Source organism: Salmo salar, chromosome ssa23 (assembly GCF_905237065.1).
Source record: "Salmo salar chromosome ssa23, Ssal_v3.1, whole genome shotgun sequence".
Lineage (NCBI taxonomy): Eukaryota > Metazoa > Chordata > Actinopteri > Salmoniformes > Salmonidae > Salmo > Salmo salar.
In genome coordinates this window covers 51,057,711-51,076,635 of record NC_059464.1, presented here as the reverse complement: position 1 = coordinate 51,076,635, position 18,925 = coordinate 51,057,711, and the positions used below count along the sequence as shown (strand labels likewise).

The 18,925-nt window shown below is 45.9% G+C and overlaps 1 protein-coding gene across 1 annotated transcript in view; it reads left to right on the top strand.

Annotated features, from left to right (window-relative positions):
• Window positions 1–18,925, top strand: part of sema7a (semaphorin 7A (JohnMiltonHagen blood group)) — a 121,158-nt gene that overhangs the window by 23,539 nt on the left and 78,694 nt on the right. Inside the window, exons 4-7 of the mRNA XM_045706116.1 lie at window positions 6,181–6,276; window positions 7,652–7,754; window positions 10,009–10,119; window positions 13,448–13,590. Coding sequence (XP_045562072.1) covers window positions 6,181–6,276; window positions 7,652–7,754; window positions 10,009–10,119; window positions 13,448–13,590 — 453 coding nt within the window. The remainder of the gene's footprint in view (window positions 1–6,180; window positions 6,277–7,651; window positions 7,755–10,008; window positions 10,120–13,447; window positions 13,591–18,925) is intronic.

Sequence of the window (18,925 nt, the reverse complement as noted above, 5' to 3'; positions counted from 1 at the left end):
TAATCCCTCTAGTTCACTGGGATGTTAGGAGACTAATCCCTCTATAGTTCACTGGGATATTAGGAGACTAATCCCTCTATAGTTCACTGGGATATTAGGAGACTAATCCCCCTCTATAGTTCACTGGGATGTTAGGAGACTAATCCCTCTATAGTTCACTGGGATATTAGGAGACTAATCCCCCTCTATAGTTCACTGGGATGTTAGGAGACTAATCCCTCTATAGTTCACTGGGATGTTAGGAGACTAATCCCTCTATAGTTCACTGGGATGTTAGGAGACTAATCCCTCTATAGTTCACTGGGATGTTAGGAGACTAATCCCCTCTATAGTTCACTGGGATGTTAGGAGACTAATCCCTCTATAGTTCACTGGGATGTTAGGAGACTAATCCCTCTAGTTCACTGGGATATTAGGAGACTAATCCCTCTAGGTCACTGGGATGTTAGGAGACTAATCCCTCTATAGTTCACTGGGATGTTAGGAGACTAATCCCTCTAGTTCACTGGGATGTTAGGAGACTAATCCCTCTAGTTCACTGGGATGTTAGGAGACTAATCCCTCTAGTTCACTGGGATATTAGGAGACTAATCCCTCTATAGTTCACTGGGATGTTAGCAGACTAATCCCTCTAGTTCACTGGGATGTTAGGAGACTAATCCCTCTAGTTCACTGGGATATTAGGAGACTAATCCCTCTAGTTCACTGGGATGTTAGGAGACTAATCCCTCTAGTTCACTGGGATATTAGGAGACTAATCCCTCTATAGTTCACTGGGATGTTAGGAGACTAATCCCTCTAGTTCACTGGGATGTTAGGAGACTAATCCCTCTATAGTTCACTGGGATATTAGGAGACTAATCCCTCTATAGTTCACTGGGATATTAGGAGACTAATCCCTCTATAGTTCACTGGGATATTAGGAGACTAATCCCTCTATAGTTCACTGGGATATTAGGAGACTAATCCCTCTATAGTTCACTGGGATGTTAGGAGACTAATCCCTCTAGATCACTGGGATATTAGGAGACTAATCCCTCTAGTTCACTGGGATGTTAGGAGACTAATCCCTCTATAGTTCACTGGGATGTTAAGAGACTAATCCCTCTAGTTCACTGGGATGTTAGGAGACTAATCCCTCTATAGTTCACTGGGATGTTAGGAGACTAATCCCTCTATAGTTCACTGGGATATTAGGAGACTAATCCCTCTAGTTCACTGGGATATTAGGAGACTAATCCCTCTATAGTTCACTGGGATATCAGGAGACTAATCCCTCTATAGTTCACTGGGATATTAGGAGACTAATCCCTCTAGTTCACTGGGATATTAGGAGACTAATCCCTCTATAGTTCACTGGGACGTTAGGAGACTAATCCCCCTCTATAGTTCACTGGGATGTTAGGAGACTAATCCCTCTATAGTTCACTGGGATATCAGGAGACTAATCCCCTCTATAGTTCACTGGGATATTAGGAGACTAATCCCTCTATTCACTGGTATCGGTTAGTTCACTGGGATATTAGGAGACTAATCCCTCTATAGTTCACTGGGATATTAGGAGACTAATCCCCCTCTAGTTCACTGGGATGTTAATCTAGTTCACTGGGATATCAGGAGACTAATCCCTCTATAGTTCACTGGGATGTTAGGAGACTAATCCCTCTATAGTTCACTGGGATATTAGGAGACTAATCCCTCTATAGTTCACTGGGATATTAGGAGACTAATCCCTCTAGTTCACTGGGATATCAGGAGACTAATCCCTCTCTATAGTTCACTGGGATATCAGGAGACTAATCCCTCTATAGTTCACTGGGATATCAGGAGACTAATCCCTCTATAGTTCACTGGGATATTAGGAGACTAATCCCCCTCTATAGTTCACTGGGATATCAGGAGACTAATCCCTCTATAGTTCACTGGGATATCAGGAGACTAATCCCTCTATAGTTCACTGGGATGTTAGGAGACTAATCCCTCTATAGTTCACTGGGATGTTAGGAGACTAATCCCTCTAGTTCACTGGGATATTAGGAGACTAATCCCTCTATAGTTCACTGGGATATTAGGAGACTAATCCCTCTATAGTTCACTGGGATGTTAGGTGACTAATCCCCCTCTATAGTTCACTGGGATGTTAGGAGACTAATCCCTCTATAGTTCACTGGGATATTAGGAGACTAATCCCTCTAGTTCACTGGGATATTAGGAGACTAATCCCTCTATAGTTCACTGGGATGTTAGGTGACTAATCCCCCTCTATAGTTCACTGGGATGTTAGGAGACTAATCCCTCTATAGTTCACTGGGATATTAGGAGACTAATCCCTCTATAGTTCACTGGGATGTTAGGAGACTAATCCCTCTATAGTTCACTGGGATGTTAGGTGACTAATCCCCCTCTATAGTTCACTGGGATGTTAGGAGACTAATCCCTATAGTTCACGGGATATTAGGAGACTAATCCCTCTATAGTTCACTGGGATATTAGGAGACTAATCTCTCTATAGTTCACTGGGATATCAGGAGACTAATCCCTCTATAGTTCACTGGGATATCAGGAGACTAATCCCTCTATAGTTCACTGGGATATTAGGAGACTAATCCCTCTATAGTTCACTGGGATATTAGGAGACTAATCCCTCTAGTTCACTGGGATGTTAGGAGACTAATCCCTCTATAGTTCACTGGGATGTTAGGAGACTAATCCCTCTATAGTTCACTCGGATGTTAGGAGACTAATCCCTCTATAGTTCACTCATCTGAGACCATAATGCATGTAGTTCCATTAGTCCAGAAGGGTTTGTTCTGGATGTATTTACAGGTTTCCCCATAACACATATAACATATTATATAACACATATAACATATTATATAACACATATAACATATTATATAACACTGTCATACCAGAGGTCAATCCCATCTAGAGTGTTCTTGTCACGGTTGTAGGAAGGAGAGCGCCACCTCCGTACCTTCAGGCTCTTATCAGGCCCTACACCCAAACGAGGGCACTGCGTTCATCCACCTCTGGCCTGCTGGCCCCCCTACCTCTGAGGAAGCACAGTTCCCGCTCAGCCCAGTCAAAACTGTTCGCTGCTCTGGCACCCCAATGGTGGAACAAGCTCCCTCACGACGCCAGGACAGCGGAGTCAATCACCACCTTCCGGAGACACCTGAAACCCCACCTCTTTAAGGAATACCTGGGATAGGATAAAGTAATCCTTCTAACCCCCCCCCCCCCTTAAAAGATTTAGATGCACTATTGTAAAGTGGTTGTTCCACTGGATATCATAAGGTGAATCCACCAATTTGTAAGTCGCTCTGGATAAGAGCGTCTGCTAAATGACTTAAATGTAAAGGAGCGGACCAAAGTGCATCGTGTGTGTAGTTCCACATATTTATTTAGACTGTGAAACGGATGCGATACATAAATACACTGAAAGACAAAACCACAAACCGTGACGCAGAGGAGAAACAAACACTACTCAAAAATAAATCACCCACAAAACCCAGGAAGAAGAACCCCTACTTAAGTATGATCTCCAATTAGAGACAACGAGGACCAGCTGCCTCTAATCGGAGATCATCCCAAACAAACCAACATAGAAATACAAAAACTAGAACCTAAATCAAATCAAATGTATTTATATAGCCCTTCGTACATCAGCTGATATCTCAAAGTGCTGTACAGAAACCCAGCCTAAAACCCCAAACAGCAAGCAATGCATGTGAAAGAAGCACGGTGGCTAGGAAAAACTCCCTAGGAAAAACTCCCTAGAAAGGCCAAAAACCTAGGAAGAATCCTAGAGAGGAACCAGGCTATGTGGGGTGGCCAGTCCTCTTCTGGCTGTGCAGGGTGGATATTATAACAGAACATGGTCAAGATGTTAAAATGTTCATAAATGACCAGCATGGTCAAATAATAATAATCATAGTAGTTGTCGAGGGTGCAACAAGCACGTCCGGTGAACAGGTCAGGGTTCCATAGCCGCAGGCAGAACAGCTGAAACTGGAGCAGCAGCACGACCTAAGAACATAGAAATAGAACACATAGAATAACCCCCCCTCCCCCTGTCACGCCCTGACCTACTCTACCATAGAAAATAACCTCTTACTATGGTCAGGATGTGACAGTTCTGGTGGATTTCAGGTTGATCAATCTGCTCCATTAGAGCATTACAGTGATCAGCGAGGTTTCTGACTGTTTGATGCATTCCTTAGACTGGCCTTCAGGGCATATCATTCCAGACATCCTGACGAGATTGAACCCTGAAACGTCAGACTCAACACAGAGTGGTCAGGTATTCTAGAATACAGCATTTAGAATCCTTTAGGACTCCCAGGAATGTTTCGCCATGCTCGTTTAACACAATGTCTAAATTGGACCTGGGTGGAACATTTATCAGCGTTATTAATACGGTCTTCCAAACCAGAAATAGGACTGAGTTCTTTAATTCTCCACAGAGGTGAATAGCAGCAACCTCAGGTCAAAGTAGCCATTTGAGCCAATAGGTGGCTAAGGAAAGAAAGAGAATCATGTCCCCGTGTAGAGACTTCATGAGGACGTAACAGGATCACTGTCCCATTATGCCATCTACACTCTTAGAACCTCAAAGGGTTCTTCGCCTGTCCTCATAGGAGAACCCTTTGAAAGAACCCTCATTGGTTCCAGGTAGAACCCCTCTGGGTGTCATTTTAGAACCCTTTACAAAGATGGTTCTGATGGACACTTCAGGGTCGTATTTAGCGGATGGGTTTGGGTTTGCGCTGGTCGTTGTGGCTTCCATATTGTCTATCCTCGATGCTCGGTGCGCTATATCCCAAGTCTAAGTTATCTTGGATTTCTTTTGCTTTTCTTTCTTTCTGTCTCTGTTTAGACAGATGGTTTTTCTAGGGTCACTTACAGCCTGCCAACTTCACTGTTCAGCTGTTTCTCAAAGCTTAGAGTCCCACTTACTGTTTAGTTGTTGATCAGGTTGAACTCATGCAGTGAGAGAGTCGACTTTCCGCCTGGTGCTCCTTGTGCCTTTCTCACTGGTGTTGTTAACGATGTTGACCTTCAGCAGCTGTTTTAGTTGAGTTGTTGTTGTTGTAGCGATATACTGTCGTTAAAAACTTTTTTTGGTTTAATGTTTGACACGATACACAACACACGCTTTTATAAACAATTGGTTCTGATTCTAACGTTCTGATTCTAACGTTCTGATTCTAACGTTCTGATTCTAACGTTCTGATTCTAACTTTCTGATTCTAACGCTCTGATTCTAACGTTCTGATTCTAACGTTCTGATTCTAACGCTCTGATTCTAACGTTCTGATTCTAACTTTCTGATTCTAATGCTCTGATTCTAACGTTCTGATTCTAACGTTCTGATTCTAACGTTCTGATTCTAACGTTCTGATTCTAACGCTCTGATTCTAACGTTCTGATTCTAACGTTCTGATTCTAACGTTCTGATTCTAACGCTCTGATTCTAACTTTCTGATTCTAATGCTCTGATTCTAACGTTCTGATTCTAACGTTCTGATTCTAACGTTCTGATTCTAACTTTCTGATTCTAATGCTCTGATTCTAACGTTCTGATTCTAACGTTCTGATTCTAACGCTCTGATTCTAACGCTCTGATTCTAACGTTCTGATTCTAACGTTCTGATTCTAACTTTCTGATTCTAACGTTCTGATTCTAACGTTCTGATTCTAACGCTCTGATTCTAACGCTCTGATTCTAACGTTCTGATTCTAACGTTCTGATTCTAACGTTCTGATTCTAACGCTCTGATTCTAACGCTCTGATTCTAACGTTCTGATTCTAACGTTCTGATTCTAACGCTCTGATTCTAACTTTCTGATTCTAACGCTCTGATTCTAACGTTCTGATTCTAACGTTCTGATTCTAACACTCTGATTCTAACGTTCTGATTCTAACGTTCTGATTCTAACGTTCTGATTCTAACTTTCTGATTCTAACGCTCTGATTCTAACGTTCTGATTCTAACGTTCTGATTCTAACGTTCTGATTCTAACGTTCTGATTCTATCGCTCTGATTCTAACGTTCTGATTCTAACGCTCTGATTCTAACGCTCTGATTCTAACTTTCTGATTCTAACGTTCTGATTCTAACGCTCTGATTCTAACGTTCTGATTCTAACGCTCTGATTCTAACCCTTTCCCAGGGTCCGTGTAAGAATGTCATCACTGTTATCCAGAAGTTTCAGGACAGTCTGTTTGTCTGTGGGACCAACGGGAACGAGCCCCAGTGCTGGAAGCTGGTGAGGATTTCTTTATTTCACATTAGACAGTAGAAACTGAGTAGGAGGAAGGTTGGAGACGGGGATTGAACTATATATGGAGACATATACAGTATGTGCTGACAGCCGAGAGTGTTAAGGAAAGTGGCAAAGCCGTCCCACCCAGCAGGGCTTTCTCACTATAGTTCATAGGTCGTCCTCCAAGCAGGGCTTTCTCACTATAGTTCATAGGTCGTCCTCCAAGCAGGGCTTTCTCGCTATAGTTCATAGGTCGTCCTCCAAGCAGGGCTTTCTCACTATAGTTCATAGGTCGTCCTCCAAGCAGGGCTTTCTCACTATAGTTCATAGGTCGTCCACCCAGCAGGGCTTTCTCACTATAGTTCATAGGTCGTCCTCCAAGCAGGGCTTTCTCACTATAGTTCATAGGTCGTCCTCCAAGCAGGGCTTTCTCGCTATAGTTCATAGGTCGTCCACCAAGCAGGGCTTTCTCACTATAGTTCATAGGTCGTCCACCCAGCAGGGCTTTCTTCAATATAGTTCATAGGTCGTCCACCAAGCAGGGCTTTCTCACTATAGTTCATAGGTCGTCCTCCAAGCAGGGCTTTCTCACTATAGTTCATAGGTCGTCCTCCAAGCAGGGCTTTCTCGCTATAGTTCATAGGTCGTCCACCAAGCAGGGCTTTCTCACTATAGTTCATAGGTCGTCCACCCAGCAGGGCTTTCTCACTATAGTTCATAGGTCGTCCACCCAGCAGGGCTTTCTCACTATAGTTCATAGGTCGTCCACCCAGCGTTTGCGATGATTGATTGCTATGTCGTTTATGATAATTTGTTTTACCTTTAGCCTACTTGGTAAATACTTTCTTAACTCTTCTTGAACTGCACTGTTGGTTAATAAGGCCTTGTAAGTAAGCATTTCACGTTGTATTCAGCTTTTCACGGTAAAGTCTACACTTGCTGTATTCGGCGCATGTGACAAAGTTTGATTTGATGTCTTCTATCACATATGTTTTCATGGGATGTGTCCCAAATTGCCCCCTATTCCCTATGGGCCCTGGTTAAAATTATTTTAAAACATTTAAAAAAAAAAACATTTTAAATGTAACCTTTATTTAACGAGGCAAGTCAGTGAAGAACACATTCTTATTTATAATGACGGCCTACCGAGGAACAGTGGGGTTAACTGTCTTGTTCAGGGGGCAGAACGACAGATTTTGACCTTGTCAGACTCGGGGATTCGATCCAGCAACCTTTCGGTTACTGGCCCCAACGCTCTAACCAAAAGCGGCATGTGGCGGCGGTGTACCACATAGGGAATAGGGTGCTATTTGTAAGTTGCCCATTGTGATCTTTGTTTCCTGTCTTTGATGAGTGTTTTCCTGTGTTTATGCCACAGTATTCTCAGATGCCCAATCACACACTTGAGATAGTCGAAAGTTACGAAGGCACTGGACTCTCTCCTTACGTTTACTCCCAGAATGCACTCTCCCTCACTGTAGGTATGTGGAACACATAGCTGTTGTCTTCACTAGAATACAAACTTAACATTCAGTGGTTCAGTGGCAGAGATACACTATATATACAAAAGTATGTGGACACCCCTTCAAATTAGTGGATTCGGCTATTTCAGCCACACCCGTTGCTGACAGGTTTATAAAATCAAGCACACAGCCATGCAATCTCCATAGACAAACATTGGCAGTAGAATAGCCTGTACTGAAGAGCTCAGTGACTTTCAACGTGGCACCGTCATAGGATGCCACTTTTCCAACAAGTCATTTCGTCATATTTCTGCCCTGCTGGAGCTGCCCCCCCGGGTCAACTGTTAGTGCTGTTATTGTGAAGTGGAAACGTCTAGGAGCAACAACGGCTCAGCCGAGAAGTGGTAGGCCACACAAGCTCACAGAACGGGACCGCCGAGTGCTGAAGCGTGTGAAAATCATCTGTCCTCGGTTGCATCACTCACTAGCGAGTTCCAAACTGCCTCTGGAAGAAACGTCAGCACAAGAACTGCTCGTCGGGAGCTTTGTGAAACGGGTTTCCGTGGCCGAGCAGCTGCACACAAGCATAAGATCACCATTGGCAATGCCAAGCGTCAGCTGGAGTGGTGTAAAGCTCGCCGCCATTGGACACTGGAGCAGTGGAAACACCTTCTCTGGAGTGATGAATCACACTTCACCATCTGGTAGTCCGACGGATGAATCTGGGTTTGGCGGATGCCGGGAGAGCACTACCTGCCCCAATGCGTAGTGCCAACTGTAAAGTTTGGTGGAGGAGGAATAATGGTCTGGGGCTGTTTTTCATGGTTCGGGCCCCTTAGTTCCGGTGAAGGGAAATCTACAGCATACAATGACATTCTAGACGATTCTATACTTCCAACTTTGTGGCAACAGTTTAGGGAAGGCCCTTTCCTGTTTCAGCAAGACAATGCCCCCGAGCACAAAGCAAGGTCCATACAGAAATAGTTTGTCGAGATCAGTGTAGATGAACTTCATTGGCCTGTACAGAGCCCTGACCTCAACCCCATCGAACACCTTTGGGATTAATTGGAAAGCTGACTGCGAGCCAGGGCCTAACCGCCCAACATCAGTGCCCCGACCTCACTAATGGTCTTGTGGCTAAATGGAAGCAAGTCCCCCGCAGCAATGTTCCAACATCTAGTGGAAAGCCTTCCCAGAAGAGTGGAGGCTGTTATAGCAGCAATGATCCAACATCTAGTGGAAAGCCTTCCCAGAAGAGTGGAGGCTGTTATAGCAGCAATGTTCCAACATCTAGTGGAAAGCCTTCCCAGAAGAGTGGAGGCTGTTATAGCAGCAAAGGGGGGACCAACTCCATATTAATGACCATGATTTTGAATTGGAATGAGATGAGATGTTCGACGAACAGGTGTCCACATACTTTTGGTCATGTGGTGTATAACTACCCAATCAGAGCCCTTGGCGTAGAATACGTACGTTTTCACTAAAATGCAATGAATTATTGAATGTCTGTGTGTCTCTGTGTGTGTCTGTGTGTGTCTCTGTGTGTGTGTCTCTGTGTGTGTCTGTGTGTGTCTGTGTGTGTCTCTGTGTGTGTCTGTGTGTGTCTGTGTGTGTCTGTGTGTGTGTCTGTGTGTGTGTCTGTGTGTCTCTCTGTGTGTGTCTGTGTGTGTGTGTGTGTGTGTGTGTGTGTGTTGCTGTGTGTGTGTCTGTGTGTGTGTCTGTGTGTGTCTCTGTGTGTGTCTGTGTGTGTCTCTGTGTGTGTCTCTGTGTGTGTCTCTGTGTGTGTCTGTGTGTGTCTGTGTTGTGTCTCTGTGTGTGTCTCTGTGTGTGTCTGTGTGTGTCTGTGTGTGTGTCTCTGTGTGTGTGTCTCTGTGTGTGTCTGTGTGTGTCTGTGTGTGTGTCTCTGTGTGTGTGTCTCTGTGTGTGTCTGTGTGTGTCTGTGTGTGTGTCTGTGTGTCTCTCTGTGTGTGTGTCTCTGTGTGTGTCTGTGTGTGTCTGTGTGTGTGTCTGTGTGTCTCTGTGTGTGTCTGTGTGTGTCTGTGTGTCTCTGTGTGTCTCTGTGTGTCTCTGTGTGTGTCTGTGTGTCTCTGTATGTCTCTGTGTGTGTCTCTGTGTGTGTCTGTCTGTGTCTGTGTGTGTCTGTGTGTGTCTGTGTGTGTGACATGAGATCATACTATATAACCACCTAATCAAATTCAGTAGTAATACCTTATAAAATGTATATTTTATTAAATATCTTTGCTTCCTTGTTTATAACGTGAATCTGTTTTAGAGGGAGACCTGTACTCTGCTGCCCCTTTATACAGCGATGGGAGCTCACTGCAGTTCAGAAGGAAAGCTGGCAGCAGAACCAACGTTTGGATGTATGACAAGTGGGTGACCGGTATGTAAAGAGAGATCATTTATATTTTTTTTATTTTTTATCATTATTTTACCAGGTAAGTTGACTGAGAACACGTTCTCATTTACAGCAACGACCTGGGGAATAGTTACAGGGGAGAGGAGGGGGGGATGAATGAGCTAATTGGAAGCTGGGGATGATTAGGTGGCCTAGAGAGGAACCAGGCTATGAGGGGTGACCAGTCCTCTACTGGCTGTACTGGGTAGACCAGAGGAACCAGGCTATGAGGGGTGACCAGTCCTCTACTGGCTGTACTGGGTAGAGAGGAACCAGGCTCTGAGGGGTGGCCAGTCCTCTTCTGGCTGTACTGGCTAGAGAGGAACCAGGCTATGAGGGGTGACCAGTCCTCTTCTGGCTGTACTGGGTAGAGAGGAACCAGGCTATGAGGGGTGACCAGTCCTCTACTGGCTGTACTGGGTAGACGAGGAACCAGGCTATGAGGGGTGACCAGTCCTCTACTGGCTGTACTGGGTAGACCAGAGGAACCAGGCTATGAGGGGTGACCAGTCCTCTACTGGCTGTACTGGGTAGACCAGAGGAACCAGGCTATGAGGGGTGGCCAGTCCTCTACTGGCTGTACTGGGTAGAGAGGAACCAGGCTCTGAGGGGTGACCAGTCCTCTTCTGGCTGTACTGGGTAGACCAGAGGAACCAGGCTATGAGGGGTGACCAGTCCTCTTCTGGCTGTACTGGGTAGACCAGAGGAACCAGGCTATGAGGGGTGACCAGTCCTCTTCTGGCTGTACTGGGTAGAGAGGAACCAGGCTATGAGGGGTGACCAGTCCTCTACTGGCTGTACTGGGTAGACCAGAGGAACCAGGCTATGAGGGTGACCAGTCCTCTACTGGCTGTACTGGGTAGACCAGAGGAACCAGGCTCTGAGGGGTGGCCAGTCCTCTTCTGGCTGTACTGGCTAGACGAGGAACCAGGCTATGAGGGTGACCAGTCCTCTACTGGCTGTACTGGGTAGACAGAGGAACCAGGCTATGAGGGGTGACCAGTCCTCTACTGGCTGTACTGGGTAGACCAGAGGAACCAGGCTATGAGGGGTGGCCAGTCCTCTACTGGCTGCACTGGGTAGAGAGGAACCAGGCTATGAGGGGTGGCCAGTCCTCTACTGGCTGTACTGGGTAGACCAGAGGAACCAGGCTATGAGGGGTGACCAGTCCTCTTCTGGCTGTACTGGGTAGAGAGGAACCAGGCTATGAGGGGTGGCCAGTCCTCTTCTGGCTGTACTGGGTAGAGAGGAACCAGGCTATGAGGGGTGACCAGTCCTCTACTGGCTGTACTGGGTAGACCAGAGGAACCAGGCTATGAGGGGTGGCCAGTCCTCTTCTGGCTGTACTGGGTAGAGAGGAACCAGGCTATGAGGGGTGACCAGTCCTCTACTGGCTGTACTGGGTAGAGAGGAACCAGGCTCTGAGGGGTGGCCAGTCCTCTACTGGCTGTACTGGGTAGACCAGAGGAACCAGGCTATGAGGGGTGACCAGTCCTCTACTGGCTGTACTGGGTAGAGAGGAACCAGGCTATGAGGGGTGACCAGTCCTCTACTGGCTGTACTGGGTAGACCAGAGGAACCAGGCTATGAGGGGTGACCAGTCCTCTTCTGGCTGTACTGGGTAGAGAGGAACCAGGCTCTGAGGGGTGGCCAGTCCTCTTCTGGCTGTGCCGGGTGGAGATTATAACAGAACATGGCCAAGATGTTCAAATGTTCATAAATGACCAGCAGGGTCAGATAATAATAATCACAGTGGTTGTCGAGGGTGCAACAGGTCAGCACCTCAGGAGTAAATCTCAGTTGGCTTTTCATAGCCGATCATTGAGAGTTTCTCTACCGCTCCTGCTGTCTCTAGAGAGTTGAGGTAGCACGTCCGGTGAACAGGTCAGCACCTCAGGAGTAAATGTCAGTTGTCTTTTTCATAGCCGAGCAAATGGCACCTTATTCTCAACATGGTTAACTTTTTTTTTAGACTAGAGCCCAATGGTCCCTGGTCAAAAGTAGTGCGCTGTGTAGGGGACGCTATCTCATTCTCAGTCTGGCATCAGCGATCACAGTACAGCTTCATTAGTGAAGTCCTTATCTTACCGTCTCCTCTTCGGGCGTGTCAGCATAGCTGCCCAGCCAAGGCTTACTAGCTACGTCAGGATTTAAGGTGGCAGACTTGGCTCTGTGGCTGTTAATCATGGAAGATGGGGGGGGGTCACTGTAGTTTGAATGGAACTCTCTCAGGGTTCTTCTGTGGTAGTACTTTGTGTTGATACACTGATACTCCCATGTGTTCTGTTGATACACTGATACTCCCATGTGTTCTGTTGATACTCCCATGTGTTCTGTTGATACTCCCATGTGTTCTGTTGATACTCCCATGTGTTCTGCTGATACTCCCATGTGTTCTGTTGATACTCCCATGTGTTCTGTTGTTACTCCCATGTGTTCTGTTGATACACTGATACTCCCATGTGTTCTGTTGATACTCCCATGTGTTCTGCTGATACTCCCATGTGTTCTGTTGATACACTGATACTCCCATGTGTTCTGTTGATACTCCCATGTGTTCTGTTGATACTCCCATGTGTTCCGTTGATACACTGATACTCCCATGTGTTCTGTTGATACACCTTTGATACTCCCATGTGTTCTGTTGATACTCCCATGTGTTCTGTTGATACTCCCATGTGTTCTGTTGTTACACTGATACTCCCATGTGTTCTGTTGATACTCCCATGTGTTCTGTTGATACTCCCATGTGTTCTGTTGTTACACTGATACTCCCATGTGTTCTGTTTATACTCCCATGTGTTCTGTTGATACTCCCATGTGTTCTGTTGATACTCCCATGTGTTCTGTTGATACACTGATACTCCCATGTGTTCCGTTGATACACTGATACTCCCATGTGTTCTGTTGATACACTGATACTCCCATGTGTTCTGTTGATACACTGATACTCCCATGTGTTCTGTTTATACTCCCATGTGTTCTGTTGATACTCCCATGTGTTCTGTTGATACTCCCATGTGTTCTGTTGATACTCCCATGTGTTCTGTTGATACTCCCATGTGTTCTGTTGATTCTCCCATGTGTTCTGTTGATACTCCCATGTGTTCTGTTGATACTCCCATGTGTTCTGTTGATACTCCCATGTGTTCTGTTATCTTTCTTCAGAGAATACTGTGATGAGATGCCTACAGGTTTTGTTGGGCAGAATCGATTGCGTAATCGTTAGATAGGTAGTGGAACGCTATAAATGATAACTGGAGCGTTTTTATAGAGGAATGGGTTAATTGATTGATATTTCCTGTCCTTCCAGAGCCCACGTTCATCTCCGCCTGCTGGGTGAGACGTAAGGAGGAGCCAGACAACGAGAAGATATATGTCTTCTTCAGGGAGAAGAACTCTGACAGCAGCCCTGAAGCTGATCACTGGATCTCTAGAGTGGCACAAGTCTGTAAGGTAAGATGGTGGGATAGAGACAGTCTGTTAGATGGTGGGATAGGGACAGTCTGTTAGATGGTGGGATAGAGACAGTCTGTTAGATGGTGGGATAGAGACAGTCTGTTAGATGGTGGGATAGAGACAGTCTGTTAGATGGTGGGATAGAGACAGTCTGTTAGATGGTGGGATAGAGACAGTCTGTTAGATGGTGGGACAGAGACAGTCTGTTAGATGGTGGGATAGAGACAGTCTGTTAGATGGTGGGATAGAGACAGTCTGTTAGATGGTGGGATAGAGACAGTCTGTTAGATGGTGGGATAGGGACAGTCTGTTAGATGGTGGGATAGAGACAGTCTGTTAGATGGTGGGATAGAGACAGTCTGGTAGATGGTGGGATAGAGACAGTCTGTTAGATGGTGGGATAGAGACAGTCTGTTAGATGGTGGGATAGAGACAGTCTGTAAGGTAAGATGGTGGGATAGAGACAGTCTGTTAGATGGTGGGATAGAGACAGTCTGTTAGATGGTGGGATAGAGACAGTCTGTAAGGTAAGATGGTGGGATAGAGACAGTCTGTTAGATGGTGGGATAGAGACAGTCTGTTAGATGGTGGGATAGAGACAGTCTGTAAGGTAAGATGGTGGGATAGAGACAGTCTGTTAGATGGTGGGATAGAGACAGTCTGTTAGATGGTGGGATAGAGACAGTCTGTTAGATGGTGGGATAGAGACAGTCTGTTAGATGGTGGGATAGAGACAGTCTGTTAGATGGTGGGATAGAGACAGTCTGGTAGATGGTGGGATAGAGACAGTCTGTTAGATGGTGGGATAGAGACAGTCTGGTAGATGGTGGGATAGAGACAGTCTGTTAGATGGTGGGATAGAGACAGTCTGTTAGATGGTGGGATAGAGACAGTCTGTTAGATGGTGGGATAGAGACAGTCTGTTAGATGGTGGGATAGAGACAGTCTGTAAGGTAAGATGGTGGGATAGAGACAGTCTGTTAGATGGTGGGATAGAGACAGTCTGTTAGATGGTGGGATAGAGACAGTCTGTTAGATGGTGGGATAGAGACAGTCTGTTAGATGGTGGGATAGAGACAGTCTGTTAGATGGTGGGATAGAGACAGTCTGTTAGATGGTGGGATAGGGACAGTCTGTTAGATGGTGGGATAGAGACAGTCTGTTAGATGGTGGGATAGAGACAGTCTATAAGGTAAGATCGTGGGATAGAGACAGTCTGTTAGATGGTGGGATAGAGACAGTCTGTTAGATGGTGGGATAGAGACAGTCTGTTAGATGGTGGGATAGAGACAGTCTGTTAGATGGTGGGATAAAGACAGTCTGTTAGATGGTGGGATAGAGACAGTCTGTTAGATGGTGGGATAGAGACAGTCTGTTAAATGGTGGGATAGAGACAGTCTGTTAGATGGTGGGATAGAGACAGTCTGTTAGCGAGTGGGATAGGGACAGTCTAGTAGATGGTGGGATAGGGACAGTCTGTTAGATGGTGGGATAGAGACAGTCTGTGGGGATAGAGACAGTCTGTTAGATGGTGGGATAGGGACAGTCTGTTAGATGGTGGGATAGAGACAGTCTGTTAGATGGTGGGATAGAGACAGTCTGTTAGATGGTGGGATAGAGACAGTCTGTTAGATGGTGGGATAGAGACAGTCTGTTAGATGGTGGGATAGAGACAGTCTGTTAGATGGTGGGATAGAGACAGTCTGTTAGATGGTGGGATAGAGACAGTCTGTTAGATGGTGGGATAGAGACAGTCTGTTAGATGGTGGGATAGAGACAGTCTGTTAGATGGTGGGATAGAGACAGTCTGTTAGATGGTGGGATAGAGACAGTCTGTTAGATGGTGGGATAGAGACAGTCTGTAAGGTAAGATGGTGGGATAGAGACAGTCTGTTAGATGGTGGGATAGAGACAGTCTGTTAGATGGTGGGATAGAGACAGTCTGTAAGGTAAGATGGTGGGATAGAGACAGTCTGTTAGATGGTGGGATAGAGACAGTCTGTTAGATGGTGGGATAGAGACAGTCTGTAAGGTAAGATGGTGGGATAGAGACAGTCTGTTAGATGGTGGGATAGAGACAGTCTGTTAGATGGTGGGATAGAGACAGTCTGTTAGATGGTGGGATAGAGACAGTCTGTTAGATGGTGGGATAGAGACAGTCTGTTAGATGGTGGGATAGAGACAGTCTGTTAGATGGTGGGATAGAGACAGTCTGTTAGATGGTGGGATAGAGACAGTCTGTTAGATGGTGGGATAGAGACAGTCTGTTAGATGGTGGGATAGAGACAGTCTGTTAGATGGTGGGATAGAGACAGTCTGTTAGATGGTGGGATAGAGACAGTCTGTTAGATGGTGGGATAGAGACAGTCTGTTAGATGGTGGGATAGAGACAGTCTGTAAGGTAAGATGGTGGGATAGAGACAGTCTGTTAGATGGTGGGATAGAGACAGTCTGTTAGATGGTGGGATAGAGACAGTCTGTTAGATGGTGGGATAGAGACAGTCTGTTAGATGGTGGGATAGAGACAGTCTGTTAGATGGTGGGATAGAGACAGTCTGTTAGATGGTGGGATAGGGACAGTCTGTTAGATGGTGGGATAGAGACAGTCTGTTAGATGGTGGGATAGAGACAGTCTAGGTAAGATGGTGGGATAGAGACAGTCTGTTAGATGGTGGGATAGAGACAGTCTGTTAGATGGTGGGATAGAGACAGTCTGTTAGATGGTGGGATAGAGACAGTCTGTTAGATGGTGGGATAGAGACAGTCTGTTAGATGGTGGGATAAAGACAGTCTGTTAGATGGTGGGATAGAGACAGTCTGTTAGATGGTGGGATAGAGACAGTCTGTTAGATGGTGGGATAGAGACAGTCTGTTAGATGGTGGGATAGAGACAGTCTGTTAGCGAGTGGGATAGGGACAGTCTAGTAGATGGTGGGATAGGGACAGTCTGTTAGATGGTGGGATAGAGACAGTCTGTTGGGGATAGAGACAGTCTGTTAGATGGTGGGATAGGGACAGTCTGTTAGATGGTTGGATAGAGACAGTCTGTTAGATGGTGGGATAGGGACAGTCTGGTAGATGGTGGGATAGGGACAGTCTGTTAGATGGTGGGATAGAGACAGTCTGTTAGATGGTGGGATAGAGACAGTCTGTTAGATGGTGGGATAGAGACAGTCTGTTAGATGGTGGGATAGAGACAGTCTGTTAGATGGTGGGATAGAGACAGTCTGTTAGATGGTGGGATAGAGACAGTCTGTTAGATGGTGGGATAGAGACAGTCTGTTAGATGGTGGGATAGAGACAGTCTGTTAGATGGTGGGATAGAGACAGTCTGTTAGATGGTGGGATAGAGACAGTCTGTTAGATGGTGGGATAGAGACAGTCTGTTAGATGGTGGGATAGGGACAGTCTGTTAGATGGTGGGATAGAGACAGTCTGTTAGGATGGTGGGATAGGGACAGTCTAGTAGATGGTGGGATAGGGACAGTCTGTTAGATGGTGGGATAGAGACAGTCTGTTAGATGGTGGGATAGAGACAGTCTGTTAGATGGTGGGATAGAGACAGTCTGTTAGATGGTGGGATAGAGACAGTCTGTTAGATGGTGGGATAGAGACAGTCTGTTAGATGGTGGGATAGAGACAGTCTGTTAGATGGTGGGATAGAGACAGTCTGTCGGTAAGATGGTGGGATAGAGACAGTCTGTTAGATGGTGGGACAGAGACAGTCTGTTAGATGGTGGGATAGAGACAGTCTGTTAGATGGTGGGATAGAGACAGTCTGTTAGATGGTGGGATAGGGACAGTCTGTTAGATGGTGGGATAGAGACAGTCTGTTAGATGGTGGGATAGAGACAGTCTGTTAGATGGTGGGATAGAGACAGTCTGTTAGATGGTGGGATAGAGACAGTCTGTTAGATGGTGGGATAGAGACAGTCTGTTAGATGGTGGGATAAAGACAGTCTGTTAGATGGTGGGATAGAGACAGTCTGTTAGATGGTGGGATAGGGACAGTCTGTTAGATGGTGGGATAGAGACAGTCTGTTAGATGGTGGGATAGAGACAGTCTGTTAGATGGTGGGATAGAGACAGTCTGTTAGATGGTGGGATAGGGACAGTCTGTTAGATGGTGGGATAGAGACAGTCTGTTAGATGGTGGGATAGGGACAGTCTGTTAGATGGTGGGATAGAGACAGTCTGTTAGATGGTGGGATAGAGACAGTCTGTTAGATGGTGGGATAGAGACAGTCTGTTAGATGGTGGGATAGAGACAGTCTGTTAGATGGTGGGATAGAGACAGTCTGTTAGATGGTGGGATAGAGACAGTCTGTTAGATGGTGGGATAGAGACAGTCTGTTAGATGGTGGGATAGAGACAGTCTGTAAGGTAAGATGGTGGGATAGAGACAGTCTGTTAGATGGTGGGATAGAGACAGTCTGTTAGATGGTGGGATAGAGACAGTCTGTTAGATGGTGGGATAGAGACAGTCTGTTAGATGGTGGGATAGAGACAGTCTGTTAGATGGTGGGACAGAGACAGTCTGTTAGATGGTGGGACAGAGACAGTCTGTTAGATGGTGGGATAGAGACAGTCTGTTAGATGGTGGGATAGAGACAGTCTGTTAGATGGTGGGATAGGGACAGTCTGTTAGATGGTGGGATAGAGACAGTCTGTTAGATGGTGGGATAGAGACAGTCTGTTAGATGGTGGGATAGAGACAGTCTGTTAGATGGTGGGACAGCGACAGTCTGTTAGATGGTGGGATAGGGACAGTCTGTTAGATGGTGGGATAGAGACAGTCTGTTAGATGGTGGGATAGAGACAGTCTATAAGGTAAGATGGTGGGATAGAGACAGTCTGTTAGATGGTGGGATAGAGACAGTCTGTTAGATGGTGGGATAGAGACAGTCTGTTAGATGGTGGGATAGAGACAGTCTGTTAGATGGTGGGATAGAGACAGTCTGTTAGATGGTGGGATAGAGACAGTCTGTTAGATGGTGGGATAGAGACAGTCTGTTAGATGGTGGGATAGAGACAGTCTGTTAGATGGTGGGATAGAGACAGTCTGTTAGATGGTGGGATAGAGACAGTCTGTTAGATGGTGGGATAGAGACAGTCTGTTAGATGGTGGGACAGAGACAGTCTGTTAGATGGTGGGATAGAGACAGTCTGTTAGATGGTGGGATAGGGACAGTCTGTTAGATGGTGGGATAGAGACAGTCTGTTAGATGGTGGGATAGAGACAGTCTATAAGGTAAGATGGTGGGATAGAGACAGTCTGTTAGATGGTGGGATAGAGACAGTCTGTTAGATGGTGGGATAGAGACAGTCTGTT